At 43.2% G+C, this 14,598-nt stretch overlaps 1 protein-coding gene across 1 annotated transcript in view; it reads right to left on the minus strand.

Annotated features, from left to right (window-relative positions):
• Nucleotides 1-8,125: 8,125 nt before the first annotated feature.
• LOC146698212 (eukaryotic translation initiation factor 3 subunit H) overlaps nucleotides 8,126-14,598 on the minus strand; it is a 61,300-nt gene continuing 54,827 nt past the window's right edge. Inside the window, exons 6-8 of the mRNA XM_085473240.1 lie at nucleotides 13,355-13,475; nucleotides 8,891-9,023; nucleotides 8,126-8,413 (exon numbers count right to left, since the gene is read on the minus strand). Coding sequence (XP_085329366.1) covers nucleotides 8,319-8,413; nucleotides 8,891-9,023; nucleotides 13,355-13,475 — 349 coding nt within the window. The 3' untranslated portion in view covers nucleotides 8,126-8,318. The remainder of the gene's footprint in view (nucleotides 8,414-8,890; nucleotides 9,024-13,354; nucleotides 13,476-14,598) is intronic.

A 14,598-nucleotide genomic window follows, 5' to 3' on the forward strand; every position in this document is an offset into this window, starting at 1 on the left:
CTCCTTTTGCAGCATGCAAAATGCCTGGCTGTTTACATACCTGAAGCCCTCATTCAACTTCCCTCGCTCAGTTCAAACATGCAGTTTGGGTTAATTCCTGCAAATACTGAAGAGGAAAGTGACGTCACTATAAGCTAGGAAAAGCCACCGAATCGTTAGCGAAGGAAAGAAAAAATATTTCTGGTTTTAAGGGTGGAAAAGTTTAAGCAATGCATCAGAAGACCACAGACTCAGCTTGTGCAGCGTTTGTGTGGGTATTTTTTTTTTTTACCTCATATTTGAAGAACTCATTCTCCTCTTCACCGACTCACAGCGGTATCATGGTCAATTGAGCAGGATATTGCAGGAGAGAAAAGCGCAAAAACAGCTGATATTGTGAGTTTCCATGTGTGTTTTTCTCCAAACAGAGAACATTTCAGAAACAAGCAGCACAAAGGAGAAGACACTCTGCACTTTTAAGTCCACAGAAATACCCCCCTGTAGGAACAAAAGGTGAAGTGTATGACCATATGGATGGACATTAAGTAGGCATAATGAATGTGCTCCAGAAAAAATAACTCATTACCGTCTGTCGGATGGCAGCATATTTACAAATGACAAGCAAAATAAGTGAGGTTTATTTTAACCCCATTTAACATTTAGAGGCAAATATAAACAATCAGTGAATGTATTACATGCTGCAAATTAGTTGTAAGCACATATAATAATAACATTTTAATTCAAAATACCACTCAGGCATGTGTTCTGTTTATTGGCACTTCACATTATAAAAATACCCAAGGGTTGTTGTTTTTGTTGTTTTTGTTGTTCTGTTTTTACACAATTATGTAAAACCTAATATTATGAGAGTTTGATTTGAACTTGGAATAGGCTTGGATGCTTATTGTGCGTCAATATGTGCCTTGAAAAAGTATCTTCAGTACAACAAAGTGTGAATGTACCTCAGTTTGTTTCAGTCTGTTTCTGAAGTGAACAATATTAGCATCTTCAATAATATCAAGATATGTTCTACAACTGTATAAAATACATTGCAAACCAAGTTTGCACAATAGGCGACCTCCATATTTGCTGTGGCAACTTGCCAGTGATTTGGGAGAGGCTTTGTGTGTCTGTGTTTCAGTACTGCTGTGAGCCTGTGCTTGGGCTAGTTTAATTGAAGGTAGGCATAGCTGATTGCACTTCCACTCCAGCCTACTTTTTGTCTTCCTAGGGGGGCTGTAGCTCAGGGGATAAAACAGACCATCAACATGTCAGACGGTTGGTGGTTTGACCCCTGGCTGCTCCAATCTGCATAACTTCAAGTAACCCCAAGTTGTTCTCCGATACATCCATTGGAGTATGAAAATATAGAAAGCATGTAAGCATAGAAAAAAGTGCTTGTATAAATGAGTGTTCAGGTATTTAAGTGCTATTTAAGAACCAGTCTACTTACCATTCATACTATGCAACAGGTATGTTGTATAATCCAGAATTAAGGTGGTTTAGATTAAAAACGCGTTGCATGCTCTTCCTCTGTGCAGACCAGGGCCTACATGCTTTAAGGTGAAGGCAGAGCTGGCTTACTCTGCACTAGGTAGTGGGTGTAGGAGGACAACTGCTGATACCTACTGAAGTTGTGAGCACACCAGAGAGTGTAGCTGACCTGTGGGGCAGGTAACCATGATCATGGACTTTGTGTTTTGTCTTCACTGCAAGCTGAACTTTCCCCCTTAAATTTCATGCATCAAATATTGTAACTGGGAACGTTTTATTGTAGTGTTTTTGTCTTTGGTTGTGAACTACTTAGTTAGACATTTACCCCAGAAAGGTCCTGGGTTCGAATCTACTGGCTGGCTGGGGACTTTTTGTGGAGTCTGCATGGTTGATCCATGCTTGTGTGGCTTCTCTTCAGGTCCGCCAGCTTCCTCCCACAGTCCATAAACATCTGGTGTTGTGTGAGATTGGATGATTGTCTGCATCACTGTGTTGGTTCTGTGATAGACCAGTGATCTGTCCAGGGTGTAGCACACCTGTTACCTGTTTACAACTGGAATCCAGCCTTTAATGAGGATATTTACCTCATAATGCACTTTCATCTCGCACATTATTAATGCAGCAAGAACAGCCACAGGATATAGTGGAAAGCTGTTACAAATATCAAATAAAAGTTTCCAAGATTGAGTCTTGTCTCTTTGAGTTTTAAAAACATTTATAAAGGTTTTCCTGTGTATGGCCTCCACATTCCACCAGACGAGTCTCTGTAAGCTGTATTCTTTTAAGAGATATTCCCTCCTTGTGTGTTTTTTAGTGGCGGAGAGACATATTCGTTCAATATTTATCATAGGTAATTAGTTACACTGCAATTTGGTGGCTGCAAAATGTGCTTCACATCATTTTCATGCTCAATTTATCACTCAGTGACCCCGTATGGTTAATGGATGGAAGCATTGGCATCTCTGACATTAGGAGAGACGTGTTTTGGAGTCTTCTCACACCCCCGTTCTCTGCGACCTGCTGGAGCGGGGGGCCGGGAGGAGGAGTTGGCCATCCGACTGGGGTCTGGAGTGTGGGGCCTCCCTGCTGCTGCGGAGTCGGGGCGGTCTGCTTCTCGCCACCGCAGGGAAAAAGGGTAACACCACCTGGGTCTGGGTGCAGTTTCCCCCTCCAGGGGCAAGGGTACCTAGTCCCGGTTCTTAGAGTACGCTTGGGGAGTGTGATCGTGTGTACAGTGTCTCTCTATGTCTGTCTCCACGTTGGTTGAGTGTTGAGTAATTGCATATGAGAGCTTGAGGGTGGGAATGGATGCTTGTATCTGTGTGTGCCTGTATGTCTGTGTCTATATGTCAGGTTGGGTATCAGACGCCACCTCTCTGGGGACATCTCAGGCCCTCCAAGGTATGGAGGCCTGTCACCCCCACCACTTCCCCTGCCGGTGGCAGATGCCCTCAGACATCGGTGCGTTGGTGGTTCTTTGTGTCCGGGGGTGGGTGCCCGGGTACACACCGGCTCACTCCTTGGTGCCTGCTTATCGGGGCCTGGAGCTCACTCGGGCCACTTCGGGGGTGGGGTGCCCTCGGCCTCTCGGCCTGGGGCTCGCTCACTCTGGCACAGCTGGCTGCCGGCGGAGCTCATGGGCGCGTCACTGCAACTCCCCCTGGCTTCTGCTCCGCGGCTGCTGAGTGAGCCCTCATCTGGGACTCCTCAGCTCTTTCTGGGACAGTGGCGCGGCTGCCCCTCTGTTGGTCTTCCTTGGTCTCTTGTGTTCTGAGGGCCTCTGGATGTCTGGAGTCTTGATCTCCTCCATACCTGCTTCATGCCCTGGAGGACGGGGCTGTGGCCCCCCCACACCATCTAGCAGATCATTACATGAAGGAACCTTTTAAAAAACAAAAAACAAGCGCGTCCATGCTCACAGGTGTACACACGGGTGCTCACACACACAAACGACACCCTTTTTGACTCCTACCTCAAAGCACACTGTACGCTGTCGATCTTACGTGCTGCACAATAATGTTTGATATTTAGTATTTACTGTTATATTCCCATATATCATCGTGATGTTGTTTATTGTATTGCTCTCGTTTTCTTCTGCTTCTGCTTTTTTCTTTCTCAACAGGTGATCCAGGTGATTGATATATGTATTTTTTTTTGTTTTTTTTGTTTTTTTGTCTGCTTATTTAGTTGGTTTTTGGTTTTTTTTTTTTGCCCTTTATCCCCGTCCCTCTTCTCCACTGTTTTCCCCCCCTCTTCCTTTCTCCCTTTTCTTTTCCTCATTCAAGTCTGTCCCGTATCTAGCAAGTGAAAATAAATAAATAAATAAATAAAATAAACAATAAAAGATGAATCAAATAGACCATTACAGCAAGGCTGGGATGGTCAATTTGGTAAAGTAAATCCGTTGGGCATCTTTCCTCGCCTTTAGACAATAATTCTGATGGCAAAAGAACCAAACGGGACAGGCAGAAAACAAAAATGTTTCATCATATGATATCAGTGATCATTCAGAATCTGTATTGATGTGCAATGACATTTCCTTCTAAAAAGACTAGTGGATCAAAGCCATAGAGGCAAAAAGCCCCCACCCACAGCATAGCAGAGGCACCATCTCAAATCACTGTAGAGGTCAAGGGTTCCGGTTTTAAAACGTGCTAAAGGCTTACAGTGTGTTAAACACAATTTATTGAGTTCATGTACTAAAGGGTTACTGACAAACAAGTTAGTTCCAGGAACACATCATTTGGCTTTGAATGTGACCCCGTCATGCCCTGTTAACTCTTAAAAGAGTACATATTTTAGCACCCATATTGGCTTATCAACTCAGCCGGCCGTTAATGATTATAATGATTTATATTGCTGTGGAGTAACGTAGAAGCACATCACCAGTTTGGCTCTCCTGCACTTCCACTCTATTGCCCTTGAGCCCTGCCGTGACTACATGATTTAGTCCAAACTGTTTTCCACTACAATCAAAACACTGTCACTTTAAATACCATCTGAACCTCTGTCACTGCCTTTGCACTCTGCAGGGGTCAGCGATGCCACACGATCCGAATGGATCTGTTGAGGGCATTTTCAAGTTTTATCATTTGCTCACACACCTCAGGGTTTGGGGACACAGGAGGTTGCCCCCACCCTCCCCCGGCCAGTCAGCCCCTCAAGGACAACGTCACCCAACAGGGGAAGCTTCAGAATTACAAACGATGCAGATTCAGGAGACACCGCTTCAAAAATCCAATCAATACCTGCTAGGAAGAAATGCCGCACATCACAGGACGCATCAATCACAAGCACAGCTGTGCCTGTCAAAGTGGCAGATACCTTAATTAATAAATATCAACTGAGCCTTCTGTTATGAATTAATATTTCCCCATCCTGCCTGCATGTCAGGGAAACATGTTATGATTTGGGGAAGAAATCATTTCCGGCTCGAGTGTCGCTGTTCCAATAAGCGTTTATTACGTTGGTTGACTTGTAATTATTGTTAATGACACTGTGCGGATGACAAGCAGGAGCACTACAAGTTATTACTCGACCAGGCGAGGCTGATGACAAGTTTAATAACATCATCCGCTGAATTAGATGATGCTGTTTAACCACAGGTCGAGGAAGAACAACAGAGAGCGCAGGCAGATAGAGCCGCAGCGTCATTATGATACACTGAACCGCACGCTGACAAGTCTCTTTATTACATGAAGCAAGAAGAGCCAATCATTCAGCGTCCCTGTTGCTGGGGTGGAGTGGACACCGGCGACAAGCTCCACAAATGAGCTGCGCTTTTTATGACTTCACAAGTAAGTACCGAGATAATGTGACACCTCTGCAGAGGATCAACACCAGAAACAGCTTACAGTTACATTTGAGGCGTTTCGCTGACGCTCTCACGCAGAGGGATTTAGCAGATGTTAAGGTTTCTGAGTTTAACTCGAGGACACTTCACGGGACTTTAGATGCCGACAGACATGCTGGATGCGCCGTCAACCTATAAGTGAGGTTTTGGCTAAGGATGAAACCTTCTTAATGGCTGAAGAGTAGAGGAAAGCCTGCCCCCCCCCCCTAAATATGTTCCTGTCTCGTGAAAACTGAGGCGAGTTAGTTCGGGAGGCCGGATTTACAGTGCTGTCGTGAATGCACCACGTAGGTAAGCGCGGTGTCTTTTGAAGCAGGTGGAGGAGGATGCCTCGCGTGTCAACAAGCACACCTCGATCACCAAACTAAAACCAACTGGAATTTAGTATTTGCCCAGATGTCTAATGTATTAAAAGCTGCAAAAGTCACCATAACTGTCGCCTTCACTGTACTGTGTGCACAATATATTTATTAATTCGTCATCATTGACAGTTTGGTGGCAAACAACCTAAACCAGGGGTGTCAAACTCAAATACACAGTGGGCCAAAATTCAAAACTAGAACAAAGTCGCGGGCTAACGTTAATATTTATTGAAATATATTTATTCCTCCAGATATAAGAATGAATCTTTTCTTATGGACTCAAACATGTTTTGCTGAAAAACTGAATATGGAACAAGCAAAGCTTAATACTAAACAATATATATATTAGCTGTATAATACCAGTAGGCCAGCTCTAATAGTAATTTGGTATGGCTTCGCGGGCCAAATGTAATTAGGCTGCGGGCCAAATTTGGCCCGCGGGCCAGAGTTTGACACCTATGACCTAAACAATATACCTGTTTAGGATGTGTGTAGGTAAGAATATGGCTGAAATGTCATCTTAGTGACCTTACCTTAATCTCAATAGATATTGCCTCACAGACCTGCCAGCCTGGCTGTAAGACTCCATTTTAATTAACTTTTCTCCCCCCAGAACTAAGGACTCGATGGAAAGCAGTATTGATACCAAGTGGTTTATCCTGTTGAAACAAGTAACTAGGAATAGAGTTTATAATCAGGTACAGCGAAGTGATGCCCAGAGGGCAGCAACGAGTATGTGCTTTGTATGATGTGGTCAGGTAGGTTCAATAAGATCATCGATTTCCTTTTGCCTCAGTGGTCACACGAAGAACTCCAATCCCTCTGCCTGAGTTCAGTAATTATTGACCAGGTCTTGAAAATGCTGGTCAGGAAAATGTTGCTCTGTTTCCATGATAAGATCAATGGATGGATAAAGCTTTTAAAAAAAGCACCAAAAAAAGGAATAGGGGTTGGAATTGTTTTTTTGTTTTTTTTAATGTGACAGTCAACTTAAAGGGAACTGATTACTCTTATTTCCAGGGTAGCTTTGCATGATTCACAGTTCAAAATAATCTTGCAGTATCTCATCTTGTGCCTTTGTGTAGTCCTTACTGCACTTACACTTCCTTTCATCTGATTGGACACACCTCCTAAACAGAAGGTCAGGCCAGCAGGTGGGTGGGGCTTTGTGCCTACAGGCAGAGCTGCATGCCTGAGATGACCAAATTAGGACCGTCTGCTCTCAATGACATCACACAGAGCCAGGGGTAGAAATAAAAAACTGAAACATATTGTTTAGAGCAGAATGAAGCCTGATCATCAACTTTAGCTCAGGGTAATATGAGCAGTCACCACTGCAACATGTATCAAAAGAATGGGCACAAATTTATCCTTGAGGGTTACATGTGACCGTTGCTTAGCTTTGTTGATATTATTTCTATTTCTGCTTGGAAGGTTTTAATCATAAGAATATACACCAGACATACATATCGATATGTATATTTATAAGCATTGCATCAGCCTGAACTTGTTAGGTCACTATTTGTTATGTAGATGTGGAAGTTCTCATGTTTTGCACAGTGTGTAATATGTGCTGGCTGATTGATATTAACATTTATTTATTCAGTGTGCATGACAAGAAATAAGAAAAGTCTTCTTTAACACTGTGGATTATAAAGTAAGTTCTTTAAGACCCAACAATCAGAAACATAACTGATTTATCAACTTTTATTTTTTCCTGAATAAAATTCAAAACCACTGAACTTTTTCCCTTGTTGGTAATTTCTCTAATCAAATCATTTGTTTTTTCTTTGGCAACACTCATCATCAAATACAGAATGTCACCCAGCATATATGACAGATTCTCAGCCTTGTCATTTGGCACACCTGCAGTGCTGCCCTGAAAACTCAACAAGCAAAATAATCTTTGCTACAAGCCCGATTTCACTTGTGGGACTTCTAAAAATAAACTCATGCTAATTGCAGTCATTGTAGAAGAAAGGCAGAGCATGGCGCGTTGTGCAATTTCACTTTAGGAAAACAAATGTCTACTTTTTGTGAGTGCGGTGAGAAAGAGGAGGGTTGGGAGGGCAAGTCATGTAACTGGCATTTCATTTAACGCTCAGCTTTCACTGATATTTCTGTTGCAGTTCTGTTTACATGAAAAAATGTCGTTTTCCCACCACGTGCGCCAACACGAGGCGAACCCACTGATAATTGGTTCCACCTGCTTAATGTTTGAACTGCGGATGAAAAGCATGTGGCAAAAACAACTCAAAGTACTGCGGAATTAGTTTGTACTTTCAAGCAGAGCTCCGTTCTCACATATTAATAGTCTGCACAAAAACATTCTGTACAAAAACCAATCATCTTTGTACAGTGAAACTGAAATTGCAATTTCCATCAAAAACAAAAGACAGCTCGACTGCGATAACAGACGAAGGAGACGGAGAAGATGTTGAGATGCAAGAGTTTTTATTTAAATCAAAACCAAGTGTTCAAAGTTAATTCTGTGTCTGGGGTGGTTCTAGACATAAAAAAACAACAACAAATAAATTCAGAGGAAAAAAAATAAAAAATGAAAATGAAGGCTGCTCCTGTGGGCATCATTAAGGTGGGTTTGCATCTCTCTTGCTCCTTCTGTCTCTCCTCTAGTTGTGGCCTTGGAGAGCTTCTGCCATGAACAGCTTCCCGAGGTTCTGCGAGGTGAATTCCTTCACATTCTGGCAGTAGTTGTTAATTTGCCCTGTTGGAGTGTAACCACATGCATCCACACGCCCCCATACAAAAGACACAAACACGCGCCCACAGAAACGTACAGACAAACACGCACGCACACACATGTACACAGACGGTGCACGCAACCAGGCGGGGGTGGGAGAGAAAACAGCAGCACAGCAAAACAGTGAATTAGTGTGGAGTCGGAGTAAACGGAAGGATCAGAATGTTGTCGGGAGGCGGAGGAGAGCTGAACAGCGTGAGACGGCGGCGGGGAAAAGGGGCGGTCGAGATGGAGATTGAGTCAATAAACTTTAAATTAATGTAATTTCGAGATAATGGCGGAGATAATTACAAAACAGAACCTGAGCTCCTGTGAGGGGAGCAGAGGCGGCTGATGGAGTTTGGAGGGAGGGGTGAGGGGGGTGGAGAGGGAGCTCTACAGTGGTCATGGAGAGTCATGACTATACTCGGAGGATGTGTGAGTGTGTGTTTGCGTGCATACCTGCAATGAGCAGCGTGTCCATGCGTGGTGGCGGCTGGGGGGGCTTGAATAGTTTGCTGATGTCCTCTTCAGGCAGCGGGGGCTCCCCTCTGCTCTGGCGCTGGGCGTTCTCTTGCTGCCGCCTCTGGAGGTACTGTGGAGGGAGCGATGCAGAGACAGAGAGGCGTGGCATTAGTGACGGCAGACACGGGAGAGGAGAGGATGAAAATAAAAGATAGATTGCGAATGGAAAAAGTGGGTTGGGAATTGAGGGAAGAAATCAAAAAAGTGGACAGAAAGGGAGAACGGGATGGGCCGGAGATGACGAGGACAGGATGAGAACATAAAGAGAGGGGAAACAGAGAAAGAGGAGGAGTGGGAGTAGCAAAAGTTAAAGAAAAAACAAGTGAAGTGAGAACAAGGAAAATGCAAAGTAACACAGAGACAGAAATAAAAGAGGAGAGCACAAAGTAAGAGAGACGATGCAAACAGTAAGAGGTGAGTGAGATGTAGAGAAACATAGTGATGAGAGATGAGATGTAAGAGACAGAGAGTAACAGAAGAGTTATAAGTGCTGACAGGGATGGAGTGATTTGTCGGGGGCTGACAGTCGGTAAATCAGTGAGGTGCTGGGTCTCTGGAGATCCTAAAAGCCTTCTTAATTTGGCAAGATGGAGGAGAGAGAGACAGACACACAGGTGGAAGAAGTGGTTGTGTCAAGGAAAGGAATAAAAAGTGAGTGGGAGCAGTGACTTCAACCACATCCCACAACGCACCTGTATGGTTGATTGAAGCTGAAAAAATTGCTAAGATAAACAATATGAATATGAAAATGAAAAATATAACTATTTGTTTAAATAAAACTTCTCTGCCACTGCACCGCAGCATGACTGTGTAATCAAAATGCTAATGCATAATTGTATGAAATTCTAGAAACAACTCTTTTTTTCTTATGCTCCAACTTACTCAGTATTCCATATAGATATACAATGCCTTAAAAAGTAATTTTTCCTACCAAGAAAAAAAAAAGTGTGGCACAAGAACAAGCAACCTTTGCTAAGTCAGCAAAATAGAAGCACCTTTGACTGCCACGCCCCCAACCACCCAGTTTTTCTGTACAAACTGCTCAATCTCTGACAAGTTCTATGTGATGTGTGTGGGAACAGCCGTCCTACTACAAAGCCTGAACTGAAATGGGGTCTAGACTACTGTGTATCTTTGACTTCATGTTTGAGCTTGATGTCTTGGTAGAAAATAATCCTATCCCAGCAGTTCTTTTACAGCCTACAGACAGATTTCTCTGAATTTTATTTTTCCTATAGTCATTTTACCCTCAACCTTCACAAGCTTTCCAAAGCACCACTACAGCAAAACTGCTGGAACCACTGTGCTCCCAGCTGGGGAACATGCCTTTCTGGCATTGTGCTGCTTTCCTGAGTAAAGCTTCATTATGACAGCCCAATATTTTCATTTTTGGTATAATAAGTAGAGGTCCGCACAGACCAGGATCAAATTCTACTTATTATAAACCACATTATGCTCTCAGTAGATATGATGGCTTCTTTTCCTGCCACGAGTGCCGAGTTTGTCAGAAAATATGTCTGACAATGAATATCATGAGGCGAGCTCATTTCCAGAGCACAATGTTTGTGTGTGCAAAATAGATGCTCTTAAACACAATTAAGGAATTGGTTTTTATTTACCCACAGAGATCGAATATAATAATTTAATATTTGGAGTCTGGCAGCGTACAGAATATTTTACTGTTGCTCCATGTGGTGAAATGGGACTCTTAATTATGTCCACAAATTAATCTTTGAAGCATGTAAATGAATTTTGGATTGACCTTCAATGAATTTACAGTTGTTCTCCGGAGAATATTGTGGCTTGTTAGCTGAGAATCGTCTTTCTGCTTGTGTCAGTGCTCTCGTTCTCTTCAGCTTAGGCCTAATTATCTTCTCGTCCCGTCAGCTAAGGTCCATCTTTGAGGGTTTTTTTTTTTTTAATATATATAAAAATAAATAAATTATTCTGGCATGCTTTTACATGCTCTGCATTTCCAGTGGGCTCCATCAACCTCCACGTCTCATTACTGTTGCTTCACCATGCGCTTTATCTGGTCTCATCTGACTTTCGCCAACCTAACCGAGAGGTCAAAGGTCATTTTTACCAAAGACGCCCCCCTAAGCCCCAATGGGCTTCATTTTCATTTTGAGCATATTTTGCTTCCAAATGCAGTCTCTCTTAAATTTAGCTGAATGTGTTTGCTTTCTGTTAAATTTTTACAAAATCATTACATGGCTATAGCATAACGTTAAACCTTTTAATCGGAGCCCTTTCGTTTCTATCGTTAACCATAAATGACAATTCCTCAGTTCATATGATTACCACACTGCGCCATACCTAACCTCCTTTAAAAGTGCGCCTCGCTTTCAACAGATGTAGGGAAAAAAGAGAAAATGAATGAATTGAAAGAAGTGAGATGTACATTTCCTGTTACAAAGACTAACTTGGCTGCAGACTGTTCCTGGGAACCTGATATTTACTGAATTCAGAGGGCTATAAATGAAAAATGGAGCCCTCTCAGCAGAACGCCTTTTTGCAACTTTCTATGATGATTAATAAGGTTCCATTTGTCCGGGAAGCAGCAGGGTCAATAGCACGAGATTACATGGAGCAAATACTGCAGATGTCTGAAAGGTTTTAACAGCGGCGCGCTTTCTCCTTCTCTGTGCGTTATTTGTTCATTGTCGAGACTCATGTGAAACGTGAAAAAAGGTGACACCATTAAAGGCCCCATCTGTGTGATATTGTGTATGACGAGAGTCTGGGTATAGGGGTGTACAGGGCTTCGGGGAGCTGGAGATGATGGGGAGGTCAGTGTGGGGAGGATGATGGATCATAATGGCTGCAGTGTGGGTGAATAGCCCGGGGATACGTGGGGATAAATCTAGGAGTGCGTTTTCGTTGTGTGCGTACTGAGGACGAGCTGTGGTCACCGATGCACGATTGTTGTGAGGTCTGCCTAATGACTGTGAACTTGGCTCTGGCTTTTTCTTCTGTCGGCCAAGATGCTGATGAGTCAGCCCCAATCGCCATTAATACCTCAGACATTTTCTCATTTCCACTTGCTGAAAATAATGACAAAATAGCGCGACCGGTTTTACCGTGGGTGTACGTTTGCGCGCACATTAGTGAGTCACCTGTGCCTCCGCTCTTCCACTTTCCCAAGCAGCGCGCCCGTGAGAGTCGCTGACTGTTAGCAATAGCATGTTTTGCCGGATGTTTATGATGCATCTGGACGAGGTTGTAGCTGCAGATGGTATGAGGCTCACTCTGTGTGTGTCTGTGTGCAAGTGCGTTTCGTTCTGGTTTGCTTCGTGCCTCCAGTTTGTGCTTGGAGGTGGTGTGTGCATCTGTGAGCCTTTACACACACAGTACATTTGTCACAGTGCGCTTGTGTTTTGCAAAACGCTTTTAAATGAAGTCTGAGTTCGTGATGTGTCTCGCTGTTACAGACAACAAATATAAACAGAGGATTTTCACTTCAGATGAAAGGCTCAGTTTACTAATGCCAGCTTTCGGTTTATATGTATCAGCTTTCCATAACCTCTGAACCTGCTTTTCTTAAGTACCTAAAGAGAAATATTGCTGTGACTGTATTACAGTGAGTAAGGACATTACCTCTTCCTTGACAGGAGGAGGATGAGGATGACGGTGCCTGAAATTGAAAATCTGCTGATCTACAGCAGTAACTGAAATGAGGTGACTGATGATAACACTATGACAGATATTGCAAAATTAACATTAGTCATTCTCTAATTGGTGCAAACTCAAGACAAGAGAAATCACTTTCAAACTGATCTCGGTGCCTCTGCTTGAATCTACTTGTGACACGAGTTTCATCTTTTATTCTTCATCTTTTTGTCCCCCTGCTTTCTGTGTCTGAACCTCTACAATGACAGCTGCATCACGTGCACGAGAATCTGCTGTGTTTTTTCACACAGGGATGAAAGTCAGCGTGAACATGACTCAAAATCACACTCAGCAACACAACTGAACTTTACCAGATCCAACCGGAAGATCCTGCGCTTTCAATCAAAATTATTTTGAGCCGACTTAACATGAATATGGTAGCGTTTCTTGCTTGATCCCTCCTCAGAACCTAGGACACGTATTTAACATTTTTACATTGTAGTTCCTGCTTTGACTCCTCAGTATGTACACGTATAAGCCTACAGGACCATATTCCTACATGTGCGTGTGTGGGGGTGTGTTTGATACCTGGTGCTTTTGCTGCTTGCCTGCTGTGATTATAGCTGCAATTGGTTGTGCCCATGTCTGACAGAAATCTACCTGCTGTTTTCCTGCTGAGACTGTGGCTGTAGGTGCATCTGTTTCTGTGTGTGTGTGTGTGTGTGTGTGTGTGTGTGTGTGTGTGTGTGTGTGTGTGTGTCACGGTGCATTCATGCATTCAAGAGTTACCTGGTGCTTCTGCTGCTGCTGCTTGCTCAGGTTGCGGCTGTAGGTGTTATATTTGACAATGTCTTGGCTCATGTCATCCACTCTGTCCATCAGGAGCTGAAGGCTCTTCTCCAAGTGGTTGCTGGAACAAAATTGACAGTGTGTCACTCAAACAGGTTTTTGTACTGTCAACAGCACTTGTGAACCTCAGTGAAATGTTTTTACCTTTTTACAAAAAAATCTCTTTAAATTAACAGCTCACACTAATCCATATTTAATTTCAACTTTTAGTTGTAACCTCTTAGTTATGTGCGATAAGTATGAAGGCTCAAAACAAAACAAAGGGAAAGACCTCAGAAAGCATCAGTATACTGGCACTGGCGTGTTTAACTGGCTTGGTTGGTGTGGAGAATCACAGGACTGACAAACTGCAAGTACGAGGAGACGGCTCTTCAGTAAGTTTACACATATCTCACACATAATAGGCTCCTCATTGTTGCTGCTCCTTCTAAATGTAATGTGATATGCAACATCGCCTTTATTGTTATGAGCTGTACAGATATGCTAGAGAATTTAGCTCCTGCTCCTTACTAGCTTTGTGTTTGACACCTGCTCATTGCAAGAAGAACACTTCAAATAAGACAGTGCCACTGACAAAACTATCAAGTTGGGCTAAGTTATGACTGACTGGGTGAAAGACTTGTTGCTTCATTTGGCCTTAGGAGGAATTTGCTGCTCCAGTGTCTTGCTCCGGTACACTTTGACAGGTGGAGCCAAGGAAATGTTCCCCTGTGGATGACCTGAGCAGCCTCCTGAGCTGAGATCCAATGCAATTCAATTCTATTCAATTTATACAGTGCCAAATCAAAACAGCAGTTACCTCGAGGCGCTTCATATTGTAAAGTAAAGACCTATGAGCAGGCATTTAGCAGCAGTGGGAAGGAAAAACTCCCTTTTAACAGGAAGAAACCTTTGACAGAACCAGGTTAAGGGAGAGGCAGGCATCAGGTGAGGAGAGGAAGACAGGACAAAAGACACACTGTGGAAGAGAGGCAGAGCTTCACTAATGATTAAATGCAGTGATTTATAAACACAGAGTGAAAAAAGGTAGGCGAAGAAGTAACACTCATTGTATCACTGGAAGCTCCCAGCAGCCTAGGCCTATTGCAGCATAACTACACTATTCCCATCTAGAATTGACCACTATGAATCTAAAACTTTCCAAGCTTTGAGAAGTCAAGGTCTTTGTATCCATCCAGACTTAA

This window comes from Copadichromis virginalis, linkage group LG11 (assembly GCF_057382275.1).
Source record: "Copadichromis virginalis isolate Kocher_CV1m ecotype Utaka linkage group LG11, C_Virginalis_male_GT1.1, whole genome shotgun sequence".
Classification (NCBI taxonomy): Eukaryota; Metazoa; Chordata; class Actinopteri; order Cichliformes; family Cichlidae; genus Copadichromis; species Copadichromis virginalis.